This window comes from Lepisosteus oculatus, chromosome 2 (genome assembly GCF_040954835.1).
Source record: "Lepisosteus oculatus isolate fLepOcu1 chromosome 2, fLepOcu1.hap2, whole genome shotgun sequence".
NCBI classification, from domain to species: domain Eukaryota; kingdom Metazoa; phylum Chordata; class Actinopteri; order Semionotiformes; family Lepisosteidae; genus Lepisosteus; species Lepisosteus oculatus.
Window position 1 is genome coordinate 29994063 of NC_090697.1, and position 27057 is coordinate 30021119.

Genomic DNA, 27057 nt, shown 5'->3' on the forward strand with positions numbered 1-27057 from the left:
CCAGTATGAGCCACTAGCAAACCAGCACTGGGAGTTCTGGTGCTCCAGTGGATTGGTAGGATATAAATAAGTGGCTCCAAACTCCCACTTGCAATTCCACATGTATACAATACCCAGTAGCTGGCAGAGAAGTGATTATTATGATTTATGTGAAACCTGTGTTTAATACCACATATAGCCTGTATGGTCAATGAAAACATTTTTCTTTGTTGAAAAACACAGGATCCAAGTCTGAATATGAATTATATCTGTTGCACATCTACATTTATAGTATCTTGTAACAACAGGTCACTTCTGGCAGATAATTACCGTGTCATACTGGTCTACAAATGCTAAGACATCCTTCTGGAAAACTGTTACTGATTCCAACAAGTTTGCTTTAAACTTGGGCTGCACACGTACTAATTCATCTTGCACAGATCTCTGGTGAGAAAAAGAAAATCAAATCCAGTCTTCATGTGTGGACACCTTCCTTCTGACATTTTCGATAAGCAGTTTTCTTTTATTCAAATGATCATATAGAAGCATCTTTCAGACTATCTGTAAAGTAACAGTTTGTCTGAATGCATAGCAGGCCCTCCTCACATAGCAGTGTACCCACCCAGGGGAGGCAGGCTCCCTGGAGAGCCTGACACAACGCCACGTGTTCAGCACTGATTGGAGGAGATGTGCTCCCTCACTGGCAGCACCGCAGGCCTGCCAGCGCTGCAGCCACACTGTGGTCACTGTGTGGCTGGAGGCCAGGGTAGGTCTGGCAGACTAATTCCACCTCATCCTCACTCACTGGGACTCGGTCACTTGTCTTCCCCCAGCTCAATCGATCGACATCAATGCGCATGACTTCCCAACCCATCACACTCACGGCTTTGGATTGTAATTTGATGAAAGAGTATCTGAGAGTGTCAACTCCTTCAGCCTCCTCTTTAGTCACTTCCACTTCAAATCTGTTCAGGATCCCATAGGCTTCCTGTCAAGCAAAAACATGCTGGTATGAAAACAGAAGTTCCAAGACAGTCAGGAATTATTGAATATCATCATTTTTTGCAAACTGTGAAGACCACATGTTGTATCTTATTACTCCTCGTACTATAAAGACGTGTAGTGAACCCTTACTTCAATGGGTCCCAGGGTCATGTCTATCTGGATCTCTGATTCCCGTACGTTTGACAGAGCTTCCATTGCCAATCTCACGTCATCCAGATCCTGAATTGGTCGAGAGAGTTTTTTAAGATGTTCCCCAATGAATGTTGAGATATCTGCCATTTTCTTCTTATACTCCTCATTCAGGTATTTGCACAACAGCATCTTCCAGGCCTTAGCCTCCACTGTCAAGGCCAGCTTCAGTGGTGCTGTAAAAGTAAACCCAGTTGCACAACTGTCAGCGCTGTGGGGACAAAGCACTGCTTTTTATTCCACAGCATGGCAGGTGTTCCTAGTAACAGGCATTCGGAAATGGCTTCAGCTGGAAATGGCGTGTAATTAAGTCACTGACTGGGTTATTGCTTGATTGAATTAAACGCGTACATTTCCACATGGAAAAGATGTCTCAGTGTTAACTGAGGACTAGTGCTGCCATGGCAGACTGGAGTAACGCCAGTAGTACAACAATAGGAATCTGAAGGCCGATACAGGAACTAAATGTTTGTTCAAATTAGGAGAATGACGTGTAAAGAATGTTCTTATACTGGAGAAAGAACATGTGCCTTCAGATAAAGGACAGTCTAGTTGTACAAGCACAAATCTCAAACCTGACCTGAGCTCCCCAGTCTGAGCGGTTGTATATTTCTTGGAGAAGAAGTCTACTAAATGAATTACACTTACAGTAAATGATGTATATATTATTTTCAAGACAATAAGTAATAAGTACCTGTAGACAACTCAATTGATCCTAAAATGGTTGTGGGCTTGATTTCTTCAATCTCTTGCTCAAAAGCCACATAGTGCAAAATCTCAGATTTTATCTGTGTCAGGTATGGGTTACTTGCCATAAATTCCTACAAAATAAATGACAAGAATCAAACAATATTCTCATATTTTTAGAATTCTGTATATGAACTAACCAATGCAGAAATGGGGTAAGAGGACCGTTTGAACCCAACAATTGCAGTTCAGAGACCTTGACCTTGGCATCCCTGTCCTCTGCCCAGATGCCCTTAAACCTGTGGAACTGCTGGAGAACGTCACTGGCCGGTTTCCTCAGGGAGTTGACTGCAGAGGTCAGCAGCACCACAATCTTACAAATGTCCTTGTGCTCCGATACGCTGTGATAAAAGTTTTTTAGCTTCTTTACAGGAATGTCTTCATCCGCGGTTCCTAAAGTGCCACCAGCAAAAATCAAGACTTAAAATATATTCACTGAAAAAACATGAATACAAATGTACCACAACCAAGTATTTTAAGTCCCAATCATAAGTGTCATTCTTATAACTGGTATTTTTTGTGAACAATATTGTTTAACAACATACCCAGTATATGGCCAGACCTACTAACCACAGTATATTTGTTTCAACATCAAAGTTTACATTTTTTGTTAAGACGTATTTAACTAGGCAAGACCTGCAAAAGAAGGTTTTACTAGACAAGTTCGAAAAATATAAAAAATATATATTTTAGAGAGGAAATATTTCATTTAGTTTGCATTTTTCTGTTGATACAGCAAGTGTTTTTCTCTGAGTATTTGGTTTTCTGTCCTTTTTGGACTGATAAAACTAAGGTCTGTGTGGTGCCTGAACGCTGCAGGTATCTGAACACCGGGAATTAAATCCGGAGCCAGCTGCATCACGCGTGTGTTTAACGTGGCAGAATGCTGTGAGTAAACCCCAGCGGCGCGCAGAAACCTGGGCAGCCGCTGAGGGCGGCGTTCTTACTGGAGCGCTGTGTGCCCTTGGCCCCGCCGAGGCTGACTTCCAGGGCAGCGGGGCCCCCGTGCCTGCCCGCCTGGCCCCACTGCGCTATGCCGCGGCTCACCTCCAGCACCAGATGCACCAGCCGGTTGATGGCCTGCTGGATGTCATCCAGGCTGGGCTGCATGACCTGAACCATGGCCAGCACAGGAAGGGTTAAAGTCATCATCATGTCATGGCATTGGAAGCCAAGACTCCTGCTTCCTCGCTGTGCTATCTCATTATTGTGATGGAAGGCAATACTGTTAAAAAGCCCATTTCCCCTCATTTGTATACACTGATTCAGAAAAGGGTTAGAGAGGGTAAATGGTTTTACTGCCCGTTGTACCTTGCTGGCAAGAACCACATAAATTTGCCAGAGGAAAAAATTAAATGTTATATTATTCAATTTTCATGTGATTATTGCGTCAGATCTGTCAGATATCTATTAGTGATATTAATAAACCATTTGATTTATAAGCACTTTTCAACTGTCCATAAGCGCTTTACGATAGCTCATATAACACACAACAGATGTAAAAAAGTGGAAAACATATTGACTGATGGAAAACCAAGAGTAAAACTAAACTCCACACTGTGAAGAGACACATCTGGAAATCTACTGGGCTTTGAAAGCAATGAAAGTCGCAGTCTCTATGTGCAACAGACACATGGAGAGAGGCAATGTGCAGATGTGCTACACAAATTGACATATGGTACAGTATATATCACACATGTGCATTGCTATAACAGTGATGTAGTGACAACCGAGAGCACTGTTTATTTCTGATGGTACCCATTCTACAACCCCCTCTACAATATGACAACTTATCGAGAGAAAAGGCATTGTTCAAATCTTTCAACTTGATCGTGTTCGACCAAATTATCCTAAAAGATCTTTAAAATGATAATTTGATCATTTATCCATTTCTGATCATAACACAAGACAAAGGCTGCAGCACATAAGACAACACAACTTCAAGTCTTTGTGAGGAGTTGCACAGATAAATGAAGAGCAAAAGCTTGCAGAGCTGTGCAGTTCCTGTTCATGCAAGATCACCAGGTATGTTGGCTTGTAGGAGATGGGGACAAGCTGCACAGCTATGTTGTTGAAACTGAAACACACATTATTTTCAATGGCTGGATAAGATCCTCCTATCAATTAGCTTCTATCTACTAAAGGAGACTGATGATAGAAAGATATTCTAAGATACTAAATAATGCCCCCCTCTCATTTGTATCCTTTCTTATGTTCTTGTAGAAATGTGGAATATTTACAGGAAATGGGCATGGAATTTTCACACAACACACAAATCCATTGTTTAGGACAATGAAACAACAATTCAAAAGCACCTCTGCTTTTGTAGTCTGAAACAGCCATTATCAGCGGGTACTACTGCTGTCTAGCTCTAATGTGTTCATACGCACCTTAAGATTTTTCTGTGTTTCTTTCTCACTCATGTAGGCAAATGTTAAAATGTCAGGGCAACTGTTTTATCCTTCATTGAAAAAGTGTAAATACACGTTTCACACATTTTCATGCAAAGATGGGCAGTCGGATAATTGTCAGTCCAAGATCTCGCATAGAGGATTTCATCTGTATTTGCCTTTCACATATTAATTTGGATCCCAGAAGCCATTACTACAGTTCACTTTATCATCAGCTCCTGTCAATCATCAAGCTGGCTTCTGTTGCTTGCCTGACACTTGCAGGGGTCTTTCTGTCAAACTGTATATTGACTATCATGTCATTTATTTTGACAGTGCTTTTATGAAAGAGGTGAAGAGTCATCAAGGTGTCTCAATGGGGTGATTTTTATGAAAGACTCAACACAGGTTCGCATCACAGTGTGGCAGAGACTGCTTCCCTACAAAAAGATGTAGGAGGCCACCCAGCAAGAAGCACACTCCAAAGGGGGTCCAGAGTCCAAGAGAACCCTTGAACCTTTAACACTTGTGACAGAAGAATTACTTACCACATTAGGTATTGCCAGGTGCATTTCTGATTTTAAAAAGGTAATTAATTCCTCTGATTTACTTGACTGACTGAAGAGCCCTTTTCTTGCAGACAAGCTAAAAGTAAAGAAATTAATACATAATGTACTGTATTTCAAGGCACAACAGCACTGATTTCTGACAATTCTTATATAACCTTCTTTCAGCATAACCTTCTTTTTCTGTCCAGCAACTGAAATGTTACATTTTCCAGTCAACCAAGAGGTCAAAAGAGACACAGATGAATAAGTAAAGGTTACATACATGCTGAAATGTAGAAAGAAAAAAAAAGATTTCTGCTCTAGAACATCTTCAGGAGATCCTTCCTCACACCTGAAGAACACCACTTTTCTTCTTTCTACTTTTCACTCTACAATTAGCCTTTACTTCTTCCTTTGTAGTCAACTCACCCTTAAGTAGCTCCCTTACACAAACATCTTCACAAGAGACACAATATTGACAAAATCAATAGGTTCCGAATTATCCAAAAAATGTAACACAAAAATATATATTGGTTGTTTATGTAATTCCATTATGATACTCAATCTATATATATATATCTTCATTAAAAACATTATTATATGGTTACTTTGAGGATAGGTCTTATTCTTGAAGCATGTTTCTACTCACACAGAGACAAAAATCCTTCTTTTTAAGGTGTCCAGAGACAAGCGTGTCGATTTGAGCAATGCATCTAACAGCTGATGGCTAAAGTAAGCATACATCTCCTTGCACTCCTGGAATAAATAAAAACATTGGCATCCCAACAGTGTCTCTAAGATGTAAATTACATGTCAGCTTTAAACCTACATCGTTTTCATAAGTATTTGGTGGTTCCATATTTGAGCCAGAATGTCTCTTCAGTTCAGTGCTTATCCCATTTTCCACAATGTTAAGTGAACAGACAGAGCATGACTCTCTCCTGTAAAGGATGCTGGTCCATCACAGAGCCTACCCATAGTAAATACTGGTCCAGATTTACACAGCTTGTTGGACTGGAGCAGCTGGGGTAAGATATAACAGCAGTGTCTATAGCACAGACTCGAACCCACAAACCACCAGTAAAGAGTGCAGGAAAATACCCTTTACGATATACTGTTCCCTGTCTTTTTCATACATACAGCAGACTCTTTCATTTCCATTTTATGTTTTCCATTTTGCATTTTTAATTAATGTTACCTACAAGCAAAACCCTGCATGCTATATTAAATGTCATCTAACAGGTGTTTGCCTACTCCTCAATTTAATCTAAATTTAACTGACTGGTTTACTATAACTGACTATTCCGGAATCTACATCATCATTATAAATTAAGAAGTGTCCTCTTTTATTTGCCTAGTGTACAGCTCACAATTTTGTCTGTCTCCTCGTAATTCTCTGCCATTGATTTCCATTTGCCACTCCCCCTAAGTTGTGTGATCTGTAAATGTAACTAATTTTCCATCTCCACCTCAAGCAACACATATCAAAAGCTAACCAAAGACTGTGCACAGTACAATGAAGAGAGCTATTCCAACAATTCAGATGTCCAAGTAGTGTCAGAGTAGTTCTGTCCACTACCCTGGGCAAGTTTCTACGTCTGTGTCACCTGACACTGCTGTTGCTGTATTTACAGGTCTTAGTTTTCTCTTGGTGATATATTCCAAGCAGACCCCTTACCTTCTCAAACTCATCCCCTTTTTCCGCTTCCTGGTGCTCTGTGGTGTGGCTGTCTTCTTCGTTTGCAATAGTGTCCTCTGTGAATGCTACACGCTTACGTTCTTAAATAAGAATTGGTACAGACATTTTAGAAAACAGATGTTTTTACTTTTAATATAGAAGAGTGGGTGATACCACTATATATAATAAGCATCAAAAGAAACATATAACTACAGAGTATATACAGAAAGATAAAGTATATGGATTAGATTATGCATAATTGATCATGATACCTTAAGTGACTTTCGCTGTTTTGTGAGCACAAAGTTGTACAGTGTTAATTGTGCAGAGGAGATGATTAGTTTAACCTGTCAGATGTCGAGCTTGATTAAAATCAAGAAAAACACAGAAGACCTGTCAATGTTAGACCAGAACCTGGGACCCATAGGTCACGCCATTTCACCTATATCGATAGAGAGGTCTAACTGTGATGGTCTGGGCAGGAGCGTTGATGTGCTATAGAACTCCACTTGCAGGGACTGATGTCAAGTCAGGTCACCATGTGTCTACTAGGGCTCAGAGAGCAGTGAACGGGCACATCCTGTAGGAGAGGTCTGGGACAGAGTCTCACAAGACAGTATCTTCACCTGGTGCAAAGCAGGAGTGACAGATATACAGCTTGTCCTGCTTCCAGCAGCAGACACATGCTACCAGCCTGTAACTCCCTCAGTAGAACCCGTGCTGATTACAAATGTTAATCAGAATGATGAATTTATCTGTGTCATGTCTGGCCAGTAAAATGTTAGTGCATCTGCTACAAAAAACATTGTTATTATTCTGATACATTTCTAAACTTGTTGCAGTTACTGTATAAGTGATAAGTTTCTTTTGATACTCAGTTTGTTCAATAGTGAAAACAGGTGATCATGAAGATTGATTTTAGATGCAGGGTCTAATCAGTTTTAACATTTCTAAATTAGTTTAACTTTAAGTATATATACTGACCTGTTTGAATTAAGCCATATATTTTTATCAATATATTTTAGCAATATGGGAGTGGACCTTCTTCACCACTTTATCAGTCCTGCCTGTTCACTCACCTGGAGAGACACAGCAGCCCCACTGCACACAGATCAGAGAAACTGCTCCAGCAGACAGAGTAAGGGGGAACTTTAGGGAAACCACACTGTTCAAGCCTAGATTAGGATTTAGTCAGGACACTGGGATTTAAACCCCTACTGTTGTGAAGAGCCATGGAATTTTTCATGAGCAAGGAGTCAGGACCTCAGTTTAACATCTCATCACACGGACAGCACCTCCTACAGACAGCGAAAGTGTCCCTGGTCACTGTACTGGGACACTGGTGTGGACCCTGTTAAGCTGGTGTGGACTTTCTGAGATCTGACTAGACCAGGTTACAAGATGTGAAAACTGTCAGTTTCACAGTCACTTTGTGACAAGACACTTTGTGTCCATTTCAGACATATCAAAAAGGTAAAAATATGTCTCCAAGTCTGTTACTACCAGGAAATAGACCATGTACTGTACAGTATGTTGTTAGCTGGTGGAATTTCGCACTGGGAAAGAAAGTGAAATATTTCAGTGCACAAACCTGGCACAGTGGTTTCCTCTACTATTTTCTTTGTTTCCTTGGACTCATACATTGCTTTAAAGATGCCAATCAGCTCCTTCACAGACTCTTCTACACGTCTGCTCTTGTGGTTCATGCTGTCTGCCCACTCCTTTGAGCGACTCTGAAAGATAGTATCTATGGCAGTTTTATTCCAAACCCACATAGTTACCCAGCCAAGTCGCTCCAAACTATTTCACCTCTTCTCGCTCACTGAGACATTTTCACAATATTGTCAGGGTCTCTGTAAAAAGAAGATAATTGAACCCGGAAAGCAGCATTGTCACATCATTCCCACCACCTAATCAAGACTGTTCTAAACTGGGAAGAGTATGAGCAGAAGGATTAATCTGAACTGAACAAGGAAGCTGCAGAGTTTTTTCTTTTCGGAGACAGCAGGATGGTTTTTATCTGTTGTGAAGGGAGCTATACCAAACACAATGACTGACTGATTGAACTTTGGTATTGTTCATCACACACAGAATGAGACATGTAGCTGTTACTGTAATTAGACACATTAAAGGCTCTGACGGTCACTCCTGCATACCTCATTTTTAACAATGATGTCCTCTAGTGTGGTGGGCCCATCCTCAGGCAGGTCTACCAGGACAGTTTCTGAAATGTCCTGCAGCGCAGCTTCAATGTGCATCTCACATATATCCCTCACCTGGAGAAACGATGTAGAGCAGGGTACTCTAATTGTGTTTAAACACTCAGTTTAGACTTTCCTTTGAGTCAGAGTCTTTCATTGAACTCGCTCTCCCATGTTTCCTTTCAAACGTATATTCATCAACCTATCATCTTCTTTTGCAATCCAAACACTATGTATAGAAATCAATCTGATCAAGACCATGCCTAAGTGCCTGTACCTTCTTAAGCAGCTGATTTAAATCAGACAAAGCCATGTCCACTCTGCAGAAGAAGCTGTCCAGGATGAGGGAGGACCAGTTTAGTATAGTCAGTCCATGTCGAAGCACTGCCTCCACCTAAAAAAACACACAATATTTCTTCCACACACAGGACAGAACATCTAACAAAGACAGGAGCTCTTCAGCTCTTTACAGTGACATGAAAGCCCTGGGCTGATGGTGCTGATGCTGAGAAAAGCAACAGGTTTAAGAGAACAACTTTGAAACAGGTCAAATATATATCGTACCCCCAGGAATTACAATTTTAAATAAAAATAATATGTATTATATTAGGGTTGTTTTACTATTTATCTGAGGAATGAACAGTTTGGAATTGACAAGTTTAAATAATATTTAAGTTAAAATAACAAAGTTTAAATAACAAGTTCTGGTGTGAATGTGTGCGTGTCTGTGTGTGTGTGTGCACTGCGATGACCTGTTATCTCTTCCATGATGTATCTCACCTTGCACCCACTGGGATGAATTACGTTAGAATAAATGTATTATAAGACAGGTCTAGAATTACATGTTTATATAAAATGCCAAGGCTTTGCCAAGACCTGTTAATGACCCATATGTCCTTGAACAGGACACTTCAGAACATCTGGCTATTTGTTTAAGTTTGTAAGCTCCATTAAGTAGACTTGAGGACTCATTTATGGTTTACAATTTCATACTGGGTGGCATTTTATATTGTTAAGCTACAGTAAATATTAAATATTAAAAAGGCCCTCAATTTATTTGATTCTATGGTAACCAGATTTGTACTTAAAAATCCTTTTGGTGCAAATCCAAATGGAAAAAAAACATGTTGATTTACTTACCTTCAAAACATACTCAACACAAAAAAGCATAAAGAAATGCATTGACTGTCACAAAGTCAGGGGCTTTGGGGACGATATTTAAGGAAAGGAAGAGAAATCCTGGAACCTCTATTTCCATTATTTATAATCTCCTAACTGCAGTGAAAAACAGTACTCTAGAACAGTCTGCAATATAATATAATAATGTTATGAGTCTTTTCAATCTAAAATTGATAACACCTGGAGTCAGATTGTACCATAGGATTGTTCCACTAGTTCACCATTTCTCTCCTTGTCAGCTCCACAACAGTATCAACCTCAGTACAACTGTGAATGGTCCTGGAATCAGTGTTAGTCCTCCAGTCAGGAATCAGAGTCATTCTGACCTGAGTCTTCAGGAGGTCGTGTTGACTGGCTCTCCTCAGTGTGACTGCTGATGGTCCTGGAGTCAGGGCTGGTTCTCTGGTCAGGAATCAGAGTGGCTCTGATCTGAGTCTTCAGGAGGTCATGTTGACTGGCTCTCCTCAGTGTGACTGCTGATGGAGTCAGGGCTGGTTCTCCAGTCAGGAATCAGAGTGGCTCTGACCTGAGTCTTCAGGAGGTTGTGTTGACTGGCTCTCCTCAGTGTGACTGCTGATGGAGTCAGGGCTGGTTCTCCAGTCAGGAATCAGAGTCACTCTGACCTGAGTCTTCAGGAGGTCATGTTGACTGGCTCTCCTCAGTGTGACTGCTGATGGAGTCAGGGCTGGTTCTCTGGTCAGGAATCAGAGTCACTCTGACCTGAGTCTTCAGGAGGTCGTGTTGACTGGCTCTCCTCAGTGTGACTGCTGATGGAGACAGGGCTGGTTCTCTGGTCAGGAATCAGAGTCACTCTGACCTGAGTCTTCAGGAGGTCGTGTTGACTGGCTCTCCTCAGTGTGACTGCTGATGGTCCTGGAGTCAAGGCTGGTTCTCCAGTTAGGAATCAGAGTCACTCTGATCTGAGTCTTCAGGGGGTCATGTTGACTGGCTCTCCTCAGTGTGACTGCTGATAGAGTCAGGGCTGGTTCTCCAGTCAGGAATCAGAGTGGCTCTGACCTGAGTCTTCAGGGGGTCATGTTGACTGGCTTTCCTCAGTGTGACTGCTGATGGTCCTGGAATCAGGGCTGGTTCTCCAATCAGGAAACAGAGGGTTTCCACTGCTCTTGGGGTCAGTGTTGTATCTGAAGCTCATGTCCATGTGTTGTGAAGGTGTCTTTTATTCGTCTGCATGACACTGCATGTATCTTTACACATCTTTCCCAGTTGGACACAGAAAAGCTGAAGTTTGTCTTTTCCAGACTAGACTGCTGTAAAGTAGTGTTTGCTGGAGTTTCCAGACATGTTCTTAAAAATGTTCAACACATTCAGAGTTCGGCTGTTATGATCTTAACTAAACCTAAAACACTCCAGGACATACTGCCTGTTTCAGCTTGCCTGTTTCTTGGGAGACACTGGTAGACCCCATGGAGCTTGTTGTGCTGTTGCTCCAAGACTGTGCAATAATCTTCCATCTCATGTTAGATATTGCAAATCTTTCATACTCCGAGTTTTCATTCTCCCATTTTCACTGTAGTTGTAATTGTTTTCCTGTGTTTTTTTGTTGATTGTTTTATTGTTAAGAGCTTGGAGATGATGACATAGTGAAAAGTGCTATATAAAAAATATTATCACTCCTATTATTGTTTGTTGTCACTCATTTCTCCCACAATGTGTATAGCTTGATATCATATTGAGACGCACTAGTATACTTGCATTGTCTGAGTATTCATCTGCTTCTTTTACATTACAAGGTACACTGATTCACTTTACGAAACCCCATGCACAGTGGATGAATGTAAAAGCAGACAGTCTCTAGCTGAACACCAGCATTTTTTCTTATACTGTAGTTTTCAAATGCACAAGAACAATTATTATTAATGGACGATATACCAACCCTACTTACAGTAGTAACTTTACATACCTTTTTAATCTTTGAGGCCAGCAGATTAACAAACACTGCTGGTATTTTTTCACAGGTTGTCTCATAATTGTTAAGAAGAGTCTGAAATGTACAAAAAGGCATTATTTATATATATTATATATATGCATGTAAATATGTAAAGGACAAGTAATAGGTTTATTCCATGCTGAAAAGAGAAGAAAGAAAACACAACGTGAGCTCGGCCATGAGCTCACACCTGAAGAAGGCTCCACGACCAAAACGTTGTGTTTTCTTTCTTTTCTTTTCAGCATGGAATAAACCTATAACTTGTTCCTTTCCAGCCTACGCATGCTGACGCAGCTACCCACCTGAACTATGTAAATATGTATTTGCATGTTATCATTCATGTCCTATTTATGTTTCCCTGTTATATCCTGAATCGTTGCGGTGCTTCCTATAATATGTGTCTGATGGAATCTTTTCCTGTTTCTTCCTACAGCACACAGCATGGAAAGCACACCCTCAGAGCTGAGCTCCTGTAATTTGCCTCACGAATCATTTGGAGCAAAATAAGGATAGATGATTGTGCAAGTGCAAGTACAGACTTGTCAGAATTCAGTAATACTTCTCACATGAATGTTAAACTGTTTCTTAACAGCTTTGTGGGTTTTTGCATTGTGCTGATAATCTGCCCAGTTCTTAGCACTGTTGATCGGCTGCTGACGGGATTCTTTACCTCTAAGCGGAATCGATTGGCTTTCATGGAGCTCTCTGCCTTCACCAGCCTCAGTGTTTGCTCTGGGACCTCCAGGCCCATCTTCAACATGCACTTTGTCTCTCTCACGATTTCAGAGATCTTGGGATCAAAGTTTACAAGCAGTTTTCCTGTCTCTGGGTGCCGAACCAGCAGGGTAGCTTGCAATGCTGGAGTAAATGTAAATGAACAGCACAAAGGGCCTGCTTTACTTGACACTGGCCATCTGGGCATCACATGTGCAGTGCAAATGGACATCAGTCTGTATGACCACACCCGCCATCTAACATCCTAATCTAAACTGAACTAACAGGTTCAGCAGTGCAGCATCTCAAACTCATAATAGACATAAAATCACTGCAGAGTCATAAGGGTGGTATTGATTCGCTACAAATAAAGTTGCCTACCAAGCAATGGAGCGAGGCATATAAGCATGTAAAGCTTTTTCTTTTTATTTCAGAGTCAAAATGTTTATTACAATGTAGGTTCATATTTTAAAGTACTGTGCAATGTCTGCATTTCAGTATTTGAAATACATATGATCTACACATAAAGTATATCTAATGAAGATGTAAGGAATTGACAAATGTATTGCTTAAGGGTTTTAAAGCAGTACAGGACCTGAAAGATTTTCTTATTAAGTATATGAATATTTAATGGATTATACAGTTTAAATATGGCAGTAAGCTTCATCACATAACAGTATTTAAAGAAAATACTGAATAATGAGCAGGAGCTGAACTTAGAACAGAATAGCACTTATTCCAGATCAGAATCCATGATGGAAGCACAGAGACGGACATCAGTCAGTTGCAGGGCACACACAACCACACGTGGACAATGTGCAGACACTAATTATCCCATATCTTTGGGAGGTGGGAGCAAACTGAAGCACAAGATGAAAACCCACAAAGAGACAGTGAGAAATCTAAACACCACAAAGATGGCATCTAAGCCAGGGATGAATTGAACCCAGGGTTCCAGAGCGAGTGATAGTGTAGCATGGGATTCAAAAAGGTTCAGATTAAAAAAAAAACGAACTGGGAAGCTGGAATCAAATTACAAAGAGAATCCCAATTTCCCAACCTGACTTCATACTTCACGTCAACAGGACTCCTGAGCCTGACCGCTCTGTACTCAGATCTGAAGTCTCACTGGCACAGGCCTGCTCAGGACTCTGGACTGTAATGATACTCGCCATATTGCAGCTGTGAGACCTCCCTGATCCAGGCCCTGTGGTACAGAATCTCAAACTCCACAAACACTGCTGCAGCCCTGTTGTACATCTTCACAGCATCCCTGCCCTCTGGACATGACAGGACGTCACTGTTGCTCTGTAAATCACATGTAGGATATCACATAAAGAATAGAAATCCTATCTGCCCCAGTGCTTCTGTAGTTTCTACCAAACCTTTTTAATAAATTTTACATCTCTCAAAAATCTCCCCACATTTTACTTGATCATATTCATCACTGCAAGATAATGGCAGCATATTGTGAATACCTGCTCAGCCTCAAAATAAATATGTTTAAAGAGGTATCGGGGAAAAATCAGAGTGTTTTTGTAACAGATGTAGAGATATTTTCCTGATGAGACATGACACTGGTAAATTCATTATGCAGATGTCACCAACATGGGCTTTACTATGGCTTCTGTTGGAATCAGTACACACTGTATACCTGTGACTTTTTTCTATATATAATCTATATAATTTTGTAGCAGATGCACTAACATTTTACTGGCCAGACATGACACAGATAAATTCATCATTCTGATTAACATTTGTAATCAGCACGGGTTCTACTGAGGGAGTTACAGACTGGTAGCATGTGTCTGCTGCTGGAAGCAGGACAAGCTGTATATCTGTCACTCCTGCTTTGCACCAGGTGGAGATACTGTCTTGTGAGACTCAGTTCTAGTAGTCTCATAGGGTTGGGACAAGCCTCTTCATTGCTCTCTGAACCCTAGATGACACAAATACCAGCTCATCCCACTGGTGTTAAATGGGAATGTAATCTGTTGTAGAGGGCATCTACTACAAAACAGTTAAATTCTCATCTAAAATATGATTTTTTTCATCCTAGAAGAACACTGCTGTTTCATAAGTAGCATAAAGACACATCAGAAAGTTGTCACATCAGAGTGAGCCTGCAGTTGTTAAAATGACATGTTGCTCCATCTTATCATATCACAGAGGAATGCAATGTCCTCTTTATGAATGGGTCATTCTGGTTCCTTTCCGTATATGTCTTTATTTTCACCAGGATTGACATTCAACATCTAAAATCACTCAAATATATCATGGTTATGATTAATTAAATAAAATGAAGCCTAAAATACTTCATCAACACCAAAAACCCTGAACTGTATACTTATTTTTCAAAAACATACATGCATAAACAGAGTAATACGTTTGTTCTGATGCTTGGTACAGTATATTAGGTTTGTCTCTGTACAGTCATGAATTATTTTGAAATCCAGGGAGGTAAATTAGTACTCACATCTATGTACTCAATGGGCTCCTGTATTCTCCTGAGGAGCTGCCTCACCCACAGTATCTTACCAGCGACAGGAGGCATGTTCCGGGCCAGAGGAGGGTCCTCTCTATGGGCCTGATAGAGCTGTGCAGAGAGAGACAAAGGGGGTAAAAATGTGCTGGGTTTCCAGAATGTTACTTCACTGTACCTGCACTGTAACATCATTTATACAACCCTCACAACAGTTAATAAGAAGAGTTGAGAGAATTAGTTGTTAAAGAAGATTCAGGCTGAAACTTAGTGGATGTATTCAAATGTATTTTTAATTTGTAATCAAAATATATCAATCAAAAATCTACAGTATATTTTTTTAATATAACATATACTATATACTATACTAAGTACTTTTCACCATCTTAGAAGCAATGATAAGTTCATTTAGAGGTTCTTTACCTTCTTAACAGACTCCAGCTCCGAAACATAATACTGAAGAATGAGTCTGACTATGCTCGAAATTGCAGCCTGAAGACAGGGTATATTCAATTTCTGGAACCTAAAAAGGATTAAAGTGTATTCATTGTGAGGTTTTATGAGAATGTTACATTCAAATTTCCTGGAAGGGGTGTCTTTTAAATTAATCCTGTTCCCTCTCCTTCTCTGAGCATATTTTTGACCTACCATGTCTGTAGAAGATCTACTGCACGTAAGACTTAAACAGCCTCTGTGAATAGGAGGGTCACAGTGGTTCTCATGCATAAAATCACAGAGACGTTGCCTTGAACTTCCTTGTGGCAGGTCCCCCTTAGACCATAGTGTGGCATTGGACGAGCTGAGCACATAAAGCCCTGTCAGCAGGGTCCTCACACCATACCTGCTGTAACCTTTATTCATGAATGAATGAAACCATGGGGAAAACTGAAACCAGAGCTGAGGCCAGCCCAGTCCTGCTGATAATAACCGTACCGCCCTGACCCCTGTAGTGGTCAGTTTAAATGACGGGAGAGGTGACTCGAGAAGGAAAAAAAAACGGGCTTCTAAGCATGGGAAATTGCAGAAAATTACAACCAAAACAAAAGAGAAACATCTGAAATCTGTTGGTTGCCTCAGTTTTCAGACCCGTGATTTCTATATTTGGTGGGAGCACCTCTGACAGTAATGACAGCCACATGTCTTTTTGGATGAGTCTCCACCAGCTTTGCTCACCATTCCCCATTCTGCTTGCTAGTGTTGATCCAGCTCTCTCAGGTTGCTTAAGGATCCTTTAAGGACATACGTTTTCTAGTCTTTCCACAGATTATTAATTGGAGTGAGTCACAACATTGACTGGGCCAGTCAAAAACATTCATTTTCTTATTCTGCGCTCACTCCAGTGTAGCTTTGCCTTGTGCGGCTGAAACAGCTTTTACTGTAAGATTTGCCACGTTAGCCAGTACTTTGCTCCACTGATGTTCCCATCAGTCTTGACAAGCTTCGCAGTCCCTACTGATGAGGCAGAACTAGAGCACCACCATGCTTGAGAGTATGTATGGTGCTAACAGTGATGCAGTATGTTGGGATCGTGTCAGGTATCAGGTTCGGTATTTAATATTCAAAGATTCTTCTTCAGCTCCATACAATTCTCCTTTGTGGCGTGACCAGGATATAGGTGGCTCCTCGACATCTTCTCTCATCTCAGCCACTGAAGCTGCCGCTCTTTCAAAGTCGTTGAAAAGGAAACTGTTGTTTCTTCAAAAGAGCTGCAGTAGCACGAGAGCTGTTGCAGTGGCATCGTTCCCCAGCTTCCTCCTCACCCAGCTGCTCAGTGTGGAGAGACTGCCTGGACTAACCCACGTCTGGGTGCCTTCCACTGTAGCCATTATAGAACCTCTTCCCGGAGTTATTCTGGCAGCTCCTTTGTCTTCGGGGTTGGATCTTGGGCTGAAGTTCACTACCTGACTGAGGAACCTTACTGAGACTGGTGATTTTAGTCTGAACTCACGTAAACCACCACTGCACACAGAGCCTACTCAGCTAATAGTCAAAGTGAGTTTGTGCGCCTAAACTGAAGATTTGCCACAGCAAAAGGTTTGAATACTTATGCAATCATGACTTTTCCATTTTTCTGTAACATTAAATATCTATTGGCTTTCTTTTTTTGCTTTGGTTGTGTAAAGTAAGTTGTTGTCTATGTAAAATTGTATTTGCTACTACTATCATGACTTCAAGCTTTAAAGGGGAACTGCAACGCTATTTTTATATTTTGGGGTTAGAAAAAATCGGCATTGATGAGTGCCTTTCAAACCACAATGAAAGTAACATAAAACCTCCAATTTACATCACAAAATAGATGACATTTACAGGTATGTGCAGCACAATATTGCCGTCATTGCCTGCATTTCACAATGAGACAACAAAACTTCCAGTGAAGTGAAGCAGCCCTATTACACCGTAAACAAGCAGGTTTGTGAATATGTCTCTTTTAATCTGATGGAAATATTGCTCTAGACTTCAAGACAGTTTTGAGGAGAAATACTACTTGTTAACTCTGCACGCAAATCACTTTGGAACATTTCTGCAGTGAAATGTCTGCACTTATTCGCTTGTACATTGCATCACATTAGTCATTACAGTGACTAGTGAGCAGGAAGGGTTGTGTCACATCACAATTTGTGACAACTCTCGCTCTCGCCCCTGGCGAGAACAGGGGTTTGCGACAATGCAGTTCTTTCACAAACTTCGAGATTTTGTGCTTAATTTTGAATTTGTAAAAATCTGTGATACTGTTAATTAATTTATTTTGTTAATGAGCTCTAATAACTGGTCTAGAAAATTGGGGCCACAGTTCCCCTTTAGAGAAACAACATATGAAAACTATGAAAGTATCTGAATACTTTTGCAAGGCACTGTTTTTACTAATTCTGCAGTACATAGAAGGCTTCGTGTCAGCATACCTAAATCAAACATTGTCTACATGATGATTTAATAAATCATTGTTAATTTATGCACGTTCCCAGTTTTGAAAAGTACATTCTCCCTTACAAAATATTTTAGTATTACTACCTACCTTTGTAACAAACGCAAGGCTTGCTGAGATGATAGGATTTTACCAAAACAGGAACTCATAAACATCTGCAGCTGATGCTGAAATGTTTAAATGACAAATATTTATAAGAGTTAATCTTCTAATTCCACAATTCTCTACTATTCCAAACTAATTTAATGATGACAAGATAAATGAAGTTGTCTAAATATTTTCTTGAAATGTAAGGAATAATTACTGTTGTTTAATAGTGTATGATGAAAAACCTGTTACACTATAATACAAATGCCTTGTAGTTAATCAGCACCTTTTTATCCTTTGGTATCTTAAAGCTGTTAACATACAGGAGGGGACTCACTTTATCCCCCACTGCACAGCAGATCAGGGGAGGAGAGAGAAACTGTTGCACCAGTTGAACCACCAAATAGTTGAATTAATGGAAAATTCAAAATGTCATTTGGCCACACCTGGTATTTTCTGACTGGTGGTGGCAAAATAAAATCTAACTTTTATAGATTGCTTGTACCCCAGCTGGTCATAGGACTTATATATAATTTGACTACTTGGAAACTTAAAAACAAAAAACTAACACAAAACCAAAACACTTAAAATCAAAAGCTATAAAAGCTACTAAAAAGTTTTAGTAATGGATGTTGGGTATTAATTTAAAATTATTCACAGAAGGTGAGCTTTTAACATAGAGTGATTTCCAGAGTAACTGGTCCTTAATGCAGAAGAAACCATTCTCCCCTCTGTTTAACCAAGCCTTCTGTGCCCAAAGACCATCACGGACAGCTGGCCTTAATGGCTGAAATGTTCTCTCCCTGGCCCCTTGTAAGTGAGGGAGGCTGTGAATTCAACCGAACCAGTGAACTGAAGCTAATCAAGCTGTTACACTTCTAACTTTCCATAAATACCATTAAGAAATCAACAATGTCAATCTATTACTAATCACCAAGAAAACCTACCTCTAAGTTCTGCACTTGGCTCATAAAATCTGTAAAGTCTACATCAAATTCAGTTTTTCTAGGATCCAAAATGTCGTATTGCTTCTTCTTCATAGTGTAGTGTATACTCTGAAATTTTCCAGCTAAGGTATCTATGCCTTCTATCGTTGAGTTATTGAGAGCAGAAAATGTTTTCACTGCCGTGATCATCTGTGTTATCTGTGACAGAGAGAGCTGCAGTCAAATTCAACGCTGTGCTCCACCTGGGAACTTCAGAGGGACTGATGAGTAAGATCTCCATGAGCTTGTTTACATGAGTTAGATTTCTAGCATGGCAATTAGGCCGCAGGCAATGACAGAAGCATGTCGGGACACACTACAACAATTGCAGAACTAACTGTGAGATGGCGTGATACATAGAACCGTAACTGTGGCAATATCTACTGCCTCTGAAGTATCTAGATTGAGTTGTAAAAAGTAGTTTTGCACTTTTTCACATTAGGAAGGCTTAGGTGAACCCTCTCTAGTCTACAAACACGCTACTAGTGTGTTTGACAATGAAATACCTTAAGCAATTGATGTTCACAAGCCCTCTTTTCAATAAGAAAGACAATGAGAATGACGTTGCATCAAGACAATCTTGTATTGTGCTTGACCAAGAGGTAAAGCTTTGAACTTCAAACTTTTTGCTGTTGGGCTCTATACCTTTTGCATACAATACAATTATATTTATACAAATTCTAATTCTAAGAGCTTTAATGGTATGACCAATGAATTAAAGGGCAAACATAATTTACACCGACCCAATTACAGGATACACTGTTTTCACATGAGGAGCAAAAGTACAACATTAACACTATTACACTATTCATAAAATGCATTTTATTCATGTATCTGGCTTCATTTCTTTGAGGTATGAAGCAAGAAGATATTTGCTCTGATCTCAGTTTCATTCTTGTTCTATATAGAGTTATGTAAATGTGCTAAGTACCTGCTGTATTAAATAAGTAAACTGCAGAGTTCTGCTACAACGCTCACCTTTTCCAGCCTCTTGCAAAAGCCCTCAAACTTGCCAAAGATGTACATCTCTGACACCTCAAATGGCTTTTCTCCTGGAGCGTCCACAGTCTGCCTCTTTGTCTTGTGGAAGCATGCCTGATACTCCCGAAACAAGAAGACACAGTCCTGCAAAAAAGTCTGAAATTACATCTCTCTGAAGCAGCATTAGGAACATTTTTCTAGGTTTTTTCTTACAGTAAAATTGTGTTTGTAAAACTCCCTCTTGAGAGGCCTCTGTGATATGATGTTAGAGGAATATTACCCATTTTCCTCTGCTCAATTCCAGTTTATTTTTCTACAGTCTATAACTCACCGGGCATTCAGGACCCGTTGAAAATAAAATCCTTATACACACTGTTTTTTAATGTGCTTTGTTACACACTCTTGCTATTAATTTTTATAAAATGTACTGATTATATACAGTGAATTACTAAAAATCGAAATTGACATAAGATTGGTTGGGCCTTCGTATTGTAGTTGTTGAGATCTCAAAGAATTGTAATTATACTTAACTAGACATTTCTCTGTTCAGTTCTCTCATGGAGAAATTCAGGAGGAATTAAACAATAAGAATATTACCGTTGTATGTGGAGTTTATAGTAATATTACCTTTAAGAGTGGCCATCTCTCTGAACCCCTTTGAAAACTTACCTGAGTCTTTTTGATAATCTCTGGTGTTTCCTGGTCCCACACTCGAGATGTGCCATTATCAGTGATATATGCTTTGCACGCTGTTACCATCTGGTTTGTCACCTAACAAAATATGGGATGGTTTTAAAAATGAGGAAAAAAGGCACATCACACTTTTCTGTCAGCAGAATTGCAGCATGAACCAGATTACATCACTGACTCCTGCTGGTTGCTGAAAGAAGAGATACAGCTAGGGGGCGCTCCTACTCTGTCCTGTCCCTAGTTTCCTGTGCTCTGCTTGTCCTTCCGGTGTGTCTCTGTTTGGGGCTATATATTTCCAGGTCACTCATTCCCTTTGCTCAGCACTGAGGTTCAGATGTCCTGAGACCCGCCTAGCACCAGGTCGCCCCACGTCCGAATATACGGCATTTCCTGAACAGCTGAGCCTGGGCTAACCCCCTCCTGCTGCTACACATAGGGTCTTTTTCCGCTCTCCTGCCATTCCACGGTTCGTCCCTTCTGACATCCGTGGAATTAGGAATCAGGAATTAGAAGGTCCACAGTGTTGAAAGCAGTCACATACAGTACTTACACAATCTGCAGCTTCCCTGAAAACATGTTTCATCTTATAATCATTTCTCATGATGTGCAAACATCTCAATAACAAGCAACCTTGTTTGTTAGATGAAATAACTAATATGGTAGCAAGATCTGAAGTTTCTTAGAAAGATGCAGCAGACAATTAGGATTTGTATATCAAGACGTTAATTGGTCATTTTGATTTTCTGTTTCTTCCCCTTTTTTCTTCCCCGTTCGGAAACATGGGAAACCATTTTTAATGTTGTTAATTTTGTTAATGTTACAATTATGAACATTTTTGAAAATATATTCTACTTTAAAAATGAATTTTAAAAATTAAGTTTCGTAAATGTGTCTATATAAGTGTTTGTAGCCAAGGGAAAGTTAATCTTTTTAGCACAGAAAGGAAGAATCACTTTATAACAAAGTACATGATGGATGATCTGTAACAACATTTGTACTCAAAAATATATTTTTTATAATTAAAAGATAATTAAAAGACAGTTCATTTCTGCATTTTTAATTTCCAGATTATGTTGCTTGAATAGAAAGGCTATTAATGAATACAGCACTCTCCAGATGAATTCATATTCCCAATAAAATAGAAACAAAACACAACATCAGCAGAATGATTTATGGACTGTATCACTTAAACAATTCCTATAATTAAATACTGTAATCATAATATATTACTTAGAGCAAGACAAATTGTCATAATTAATTTAAAATATAAAAGAGGGCCAAATATATTCATACTGCTATGTATTCCCTTAAATAAAATAAAACAAAAACAAATCGACAGGAACATTCTCCACTCTGGAAGTGTAATAAAAACCTCTGGAAGTACAGTATGTAAGTGCTTTCCTGTGTTTCTGGGATGTAAATGGAGGTGACACACAGAGGACATTCAGTAGGAGCAGCAGCATCTTGATTAAGATCAGAGACTCTTCAAGGCTGCAGGCTGGTGGTCATTGAATTTGACAAGCTGGAGATGAATATAAAAGATTCCACAAAAATGAGCTGAATCACCACTTTCCCCTGTACAGTCCATTACTAAGACATCTAAGTCTACTGGTCCAGTGGCCACCCTGCCAGGAGGACAGCAGTGTGTCTGACCTCTACAGGCTGAGAGACAAGTCTGGGAGGAAACTAAACTCAAAGGCAACAGCTGCAGATCTCCACACTCTGGCACCATCAGGACACACAGTGATGGAAACCACCATCGAAGTCTCCTGCGTGATGTTCACAGCTGGTCTGCAAGGAAGAAGCTTCTTCTGAGGTTGAATCACAGACAGAGGCGACTCAGACTTGAGCGACATCATTTTAAAAGACAACTGGAACAATGAAAATAGAGCTGTTTGACGTGCTCATCGGTTATGTTTGATGTAAAAAGCTCATGTTGAGAAGACACTCCTGCCCCCTGTGAAAGTCTGTAGGGGTCTGTTGTGTTTTGGGTTGGTTTTGCATCTCTTGGTTAAGACTGGGGAATTCATGCACCCCAACATGTACCAGGACAGAGCTGACCAGACACCTGGTTCCTTCAGACAAGAAACTCAGTCTTGTCTGAAAATAGACATTCCAGCATGACAATCATCCACATCTACATCCAGATCTACAAAGAAAAGGCTAACTGCTCTCTGAATAACTGTTCTTGACTGGCCACGTTCAAGTTCACGTTCCGAACTTCTGTCCAATGAAACATCTGGGATTCTGATTCAGGAGAACAGTTGACTAATGCAAACCTAAGAACGTGCATAAACCATTCCACACAAAATGCTAATAAGTGAATAAAGGAGACACTTGTTTTTTCTGATATTCAATAAATGAAAAAGTTATTAATGGCAAATACATCTTTGTTCTGTGATAATATTATAAGAAGATTTTTTAAATGAGGCATTATCCAATTAATTCCTCACTCTGTTATGTAATATTTATTGTTCATGTTTCAACAGGAGCATGAATTATTCTGGGGAGCACTGTATATTTTAGTTGGAACATGTGTGACATTTCTATAGTGATTTAGATAATCTGGTAGAGTATTACATTTAGGCAATAACACATACTGTACAACTGTTCTCTCATCCTATGAGGGTTCTCATTTGATGTGTAACTCCTGTATTGCACTGAATCCTATAAAACACATAGGATGAATTACTTAATCAACAAAAATCAAGACCTACCTTTATGAAGAGTGATGTTATTCTTTCTGACGTGTTGTAGTATCGTGAGACACTGTGAATCATTCTTATAGCATTAATCAAATTCTGAATACCTTTAGTCATTGTAACCTGCAATGACATACACATTTCCATACATTCTCATGTTAAAGAACCAGCAACAATAGGATGCAGAGGTAAAAACAGTTTCTGAACAAAACAGTGTGCACTTACTGGATCACAGTTGTAGAGAGGCTGACAGACCTTTTCTAAAGTATATAAAAATTTCACATTGTCTTTTGCCTCATTCGCACAATCTGTAATTCTAGAATCCAATTCTCTCCAGACCTACAACAGGAAACGGCAAAAAAAAAGTAAGTGATATATATTTTAAATGAAAACCATCAAGGTCTGCTTATTACTTAAAAAACACTTCAAACGAAAACAACTTTTGGAACTTTTCTGTGAAGATTCTGCCACAGCAGTATTTCCAATTCATCTTTTGGTCATAACTGCTGTTCTACTGAACGCCAGGTGTTCTTCGGCCCATCACTGGCAGCCAGGGCATTTTCACACACAGATCACCAAGTAATGTGGAATAACCTCTTCAGAGTCACACTTGGTTTGGCGGCTGGGCCTTTTACTTGCTCGCCCCCGTGCCTTGACACCAGACACTAGACTCCTGGAAGAGTGGCTGAGGTGCCTCAGATCGTCACAGTCTTGCCTGCAGCCCATTGAGTGGAACAGCCGCTCCTCAGGTATGGCCTTGGTCCAGTAGAGAGAGGCTCTGACAAAGGCCGGGCTTCAGTGTGGAACAGGAGGGGTCGGAGGGACTAGGGCCTACCACCGGCAAACAGCAAGCACGACCATCCTGGAACCACGGGCAGTGTTTCTGGGTCTCTGCCACTCTTAGCCAGTGCTTAAGGAAAGGTACGTCCTCATACTGATTGGGGACACCAGAGGGTACATCAATCACCAGGAAGGCTGTGACCTGCACCTCCAAGAACCCCCCTTTGGGCACAGAATGAGACTCAGACTCCTATCTGCTCAGCCTGACCAACACCAGCAAAGTTCGGTGAGTAAACAGAGAGAACAGGCTCACAAAGGGCAGGAAGAAAGATTCCTGGGCCCAGGGGATTGTCCTTTACACACAGGTTAAGGGAGATAACTCTTTCCATCTGGAAACTCACAGTCTCTCATTAACTTACTTTAAGGCCCTTGGAGCGACTCATGTTTAAAATGTTGACAACAGTCTTGCACTGGGGGCCCTTAATGTGCTCAATGATGGAGTTGAATTTGGCAGACATCCTCTTCCAGTGCTCCAATTCAGTCAAAGGCCCTGAAGCATCAGCTTCTTTCCTCATCTGGTCACTTTCAGTTAAAACCTAGGAAGATTAAGCAACACATAGGCAATGAGACATGTGACTTGTGAGCTGTACTATAAACCCAGTGCTGCATGTTAAAGTAATAAAAAAGTGCAGGGAACACACTGAGCTGCAGGTCCCAGGTGGCACTATGCATCTGTTATGTATTCAATGTTCAAGAAGGAAATTCATAATAATAATGTTACAGGTATAAAGGCAACCCTGTTCAGTTTGAAATATTTTCAGCATATCAGAGGACGAGTTAAATTGACAAGAACTTCACACTGATACCCCACCTGGACCAGACAATATCTACCCTCTCGAAGTCAAAGAAATGAGGGGAGTACTGATCATTCACTAGGACATTTCAGATGAAATATTGAGTCAGGAGTGTCCCCTGATAGCAAAATAGCACATTTATTTTGCATTCATTGAACACATAGAACAAAACAGAGGGCTTATATTTCCTTCAGTCTTACCTCAATTACAATAAAGTTATAGGACTGGGAAACTGCATTCTAGGAGATAGTCATTATGCATTTAGAAAAGGCAGATTGTGCCTAAGTAACGTAGATTTGATTCAATTTCTTTGAGTTAGTAACAAGTTCAAAAGGAAACTTTAGGGCGATTGCATGATATACTTGGAAATATTTGTTCATTTCATGCTTACTTCAGAAAGCATGAAATGAACAACTCATCCCCATCCTTTTAATTGAAAGAATCCAAGGTCAAAGTATCCACATGGATGACAATGAGATCAAAGGTGAAGACAGAGGGTTTGGATAAGGGGAGTTACCTCAGGCCTGCGAGGGGTCATTACTGGGGTATTAGAGTTCTGATCAACATCAATGATCTAGGTACTGGTACAGTGAGGGTGCTTGACAACTTGACTTGCCACACTTGTGACATTAGTACAAGCAATACAATCCTGTAACTTCCAGTCTTGAATTTCGACTTGGCCCTTGGCAAAGAAACTTTAGCTAGGACGTGACTATTCAGAGAATTACAATTTCTTCTACATATGGGAAGCACTACATCCTAAATTGAGGTACATGTAGAAAGCCAGAATGTGAATTTAAAATATCAAATGTGTGATATTTAACTGGAAAAAAACAATTTGTAAGAAAGCTCTAGGAGTTTATATACTGCATATACACAGTACGTTTATCACACCCTCAACGAGACAGGGTGGAGAAGCAATAAAAAAGGCCAACAACGTACTGCTAAGAGTGTAGAACTTAGATCAATGGAAGTCATTTTACAATTAAAAATACACAAGTGAGAACACACTTGCAATATTGTGCTCAGCTGCGGACATCAAGCTACAGAAAGACATTGCTGCTCCAGAGGCGGTGCGAAAGAGAGAAACCAGGCTGGTCCTAGAGGAAACATACTTGAACAGATGAAAGAAACTGAATATTTTTAACTATTCAGGGTCTCAGTTTAATAGTTTATCATTTATCCCAAAGATAGCAATTCCTGCTGCACAGTATCCCTGGTCACCATACTCTAGTATTGATACAGAAATCATGGTCCAGAGATAAGAGTGGCATACCACTTACTGCAGGAGCCTGTTTCTCATTAGAGTCGGCCAACCTTTTGAGTTTATTATACTGTAACCTGACGCACAGTATTGTCAAGAACGGTTTCGATACCTGGAGGTATCTGACTATTTCTGATTTGGTCGGCATGCCTGGTCCTTTTCATCTTTTGTTATTTAATGTTGGGATGAGCAGTAGCTCTTCAAAGATTGCTGTTTAATTTGCATGACAATAACTTAACATTGACAGTTCAGGAAGAAAACAGGCAATGCTGTCATGTTTCTCTATCAGTTCCCAGCTGCTCAGCCAGCACATACTGTACCTGTTCGATCTGCTTGTACCACATCATCAGCACCTCTTCAAGTTGACGCACCATGTCTAGGTCGGAGGCTGCAGCCTTGTGATCTTCAAAGCACTGCAGTCTGGAGAAGTCAATGTGTGTGGGCATCTTTAGTTGCACCATTCCCTTGATGCTTACTTGAGTCCCTGCACAGTCAAACGACAGAGTCAAATTCCCCTCCCAGAAAACCAGTTCCTGTAAAAACACAATGATTCCCCCTGACGGTCCATGCACAGTTCGGCACAGAGACACCTGCAGCAGGAAGTCAGTGAGGATGGAGTGATTGTGTTTGCATGTGAGGGTCATAAAGGGGAAGGTGATTTTCCGCATGACTGCAGATACTTCTGTTTTTACGGTGCCGTTGAGTGCGTCAGGTGCTGTAGAAAGGAAAT

At 40.3% G+C, this 27057-nt stretch overlaps 1 protein-coding gene across 5 annotated transcripts in view; it reads right to left on the reverse strand.

Annotated features, from left to right (window-relative positions):
• Positions 1-27057, reverse strand: part of LOC102688018 (dynein axonemal heavy chain 8) — an 87120-nt gene that overhangs the window by 45210 nt on the left and 14853 nt on the right. For 4 of the 5 annotated variants that reach the window (XM_069199178.1, XM_069199179.1, XM_069199180.1 and 1 more), the window contains exons 7-31: positions 26648-26811; positions 24629-24805; positions 23655-23768; positions 23445-23552; positions 20707-20808; positions 20035-20181; positions 19018-19215; positions 18074-18150; positions 15484-15583; positions 15055-15174; positions 13751-13886; positions 12535-12722; positions 11838-11918; positions 9015-9131; positions 8693-8812; positions 8128-8269; positions 6537-6637; positions 5508-5614; positions 4859-4955; positions 2868-3033; positions 2117-2313; positions 1868-1994; positions 1114-1349; positions 863-967; positions 310-423 (exon numbers count right to left, since the gene is read on the reverse strand). In XM_069199178.1, the coding sequence (XP_069055279.1) occupies positions 310-423; positions 863-967; positions 1114-1349; positions 1868-1994; positions 2117-2313; positions 2868-3033; positions 4859-4955; positions 5508-5614; positions 6537-6637; positions 8128-8269; positions 8693-8812; positions 9015-9131; positions 11838-11918; positions 12535-12722; positions 13751-13886; positions 15055-15174; positions 15484-15583; positions 18074-18150; positions 19018-19215; positions 20035-20181; positions 20707-20808; positions 23445-23552; positions 23655-23768; positions 24629-24805; positions 26648-26811 (3341 nt within the window). Of the gene's footprint in view, positions 1-309; positions 424-862; positions 968-1113; positions 1350-1867; positions 1995-2116; positions 2314-2867; positions 3034-4858; positions 4956-5507; positions 5615-6536; positions 6638-8127; positions 8270-8692; positions 8813-9014; positions 9132-11837; positions 11919-12534; positions 12723-13750; positions 13887-15054; positions 15175-15483; positions 15584-18073; positions 18151-19017; positions 19216-20034; positions 20182-20706; positions 20809-20952; positions 21123-23444; positions 23553-23654; positions 23769-24628; positions 24806-26647; positions 26812-27057 lie in introns of those variants that run through there. The other variant, XM_069199183.1, reaches the window with a different exon arrangement.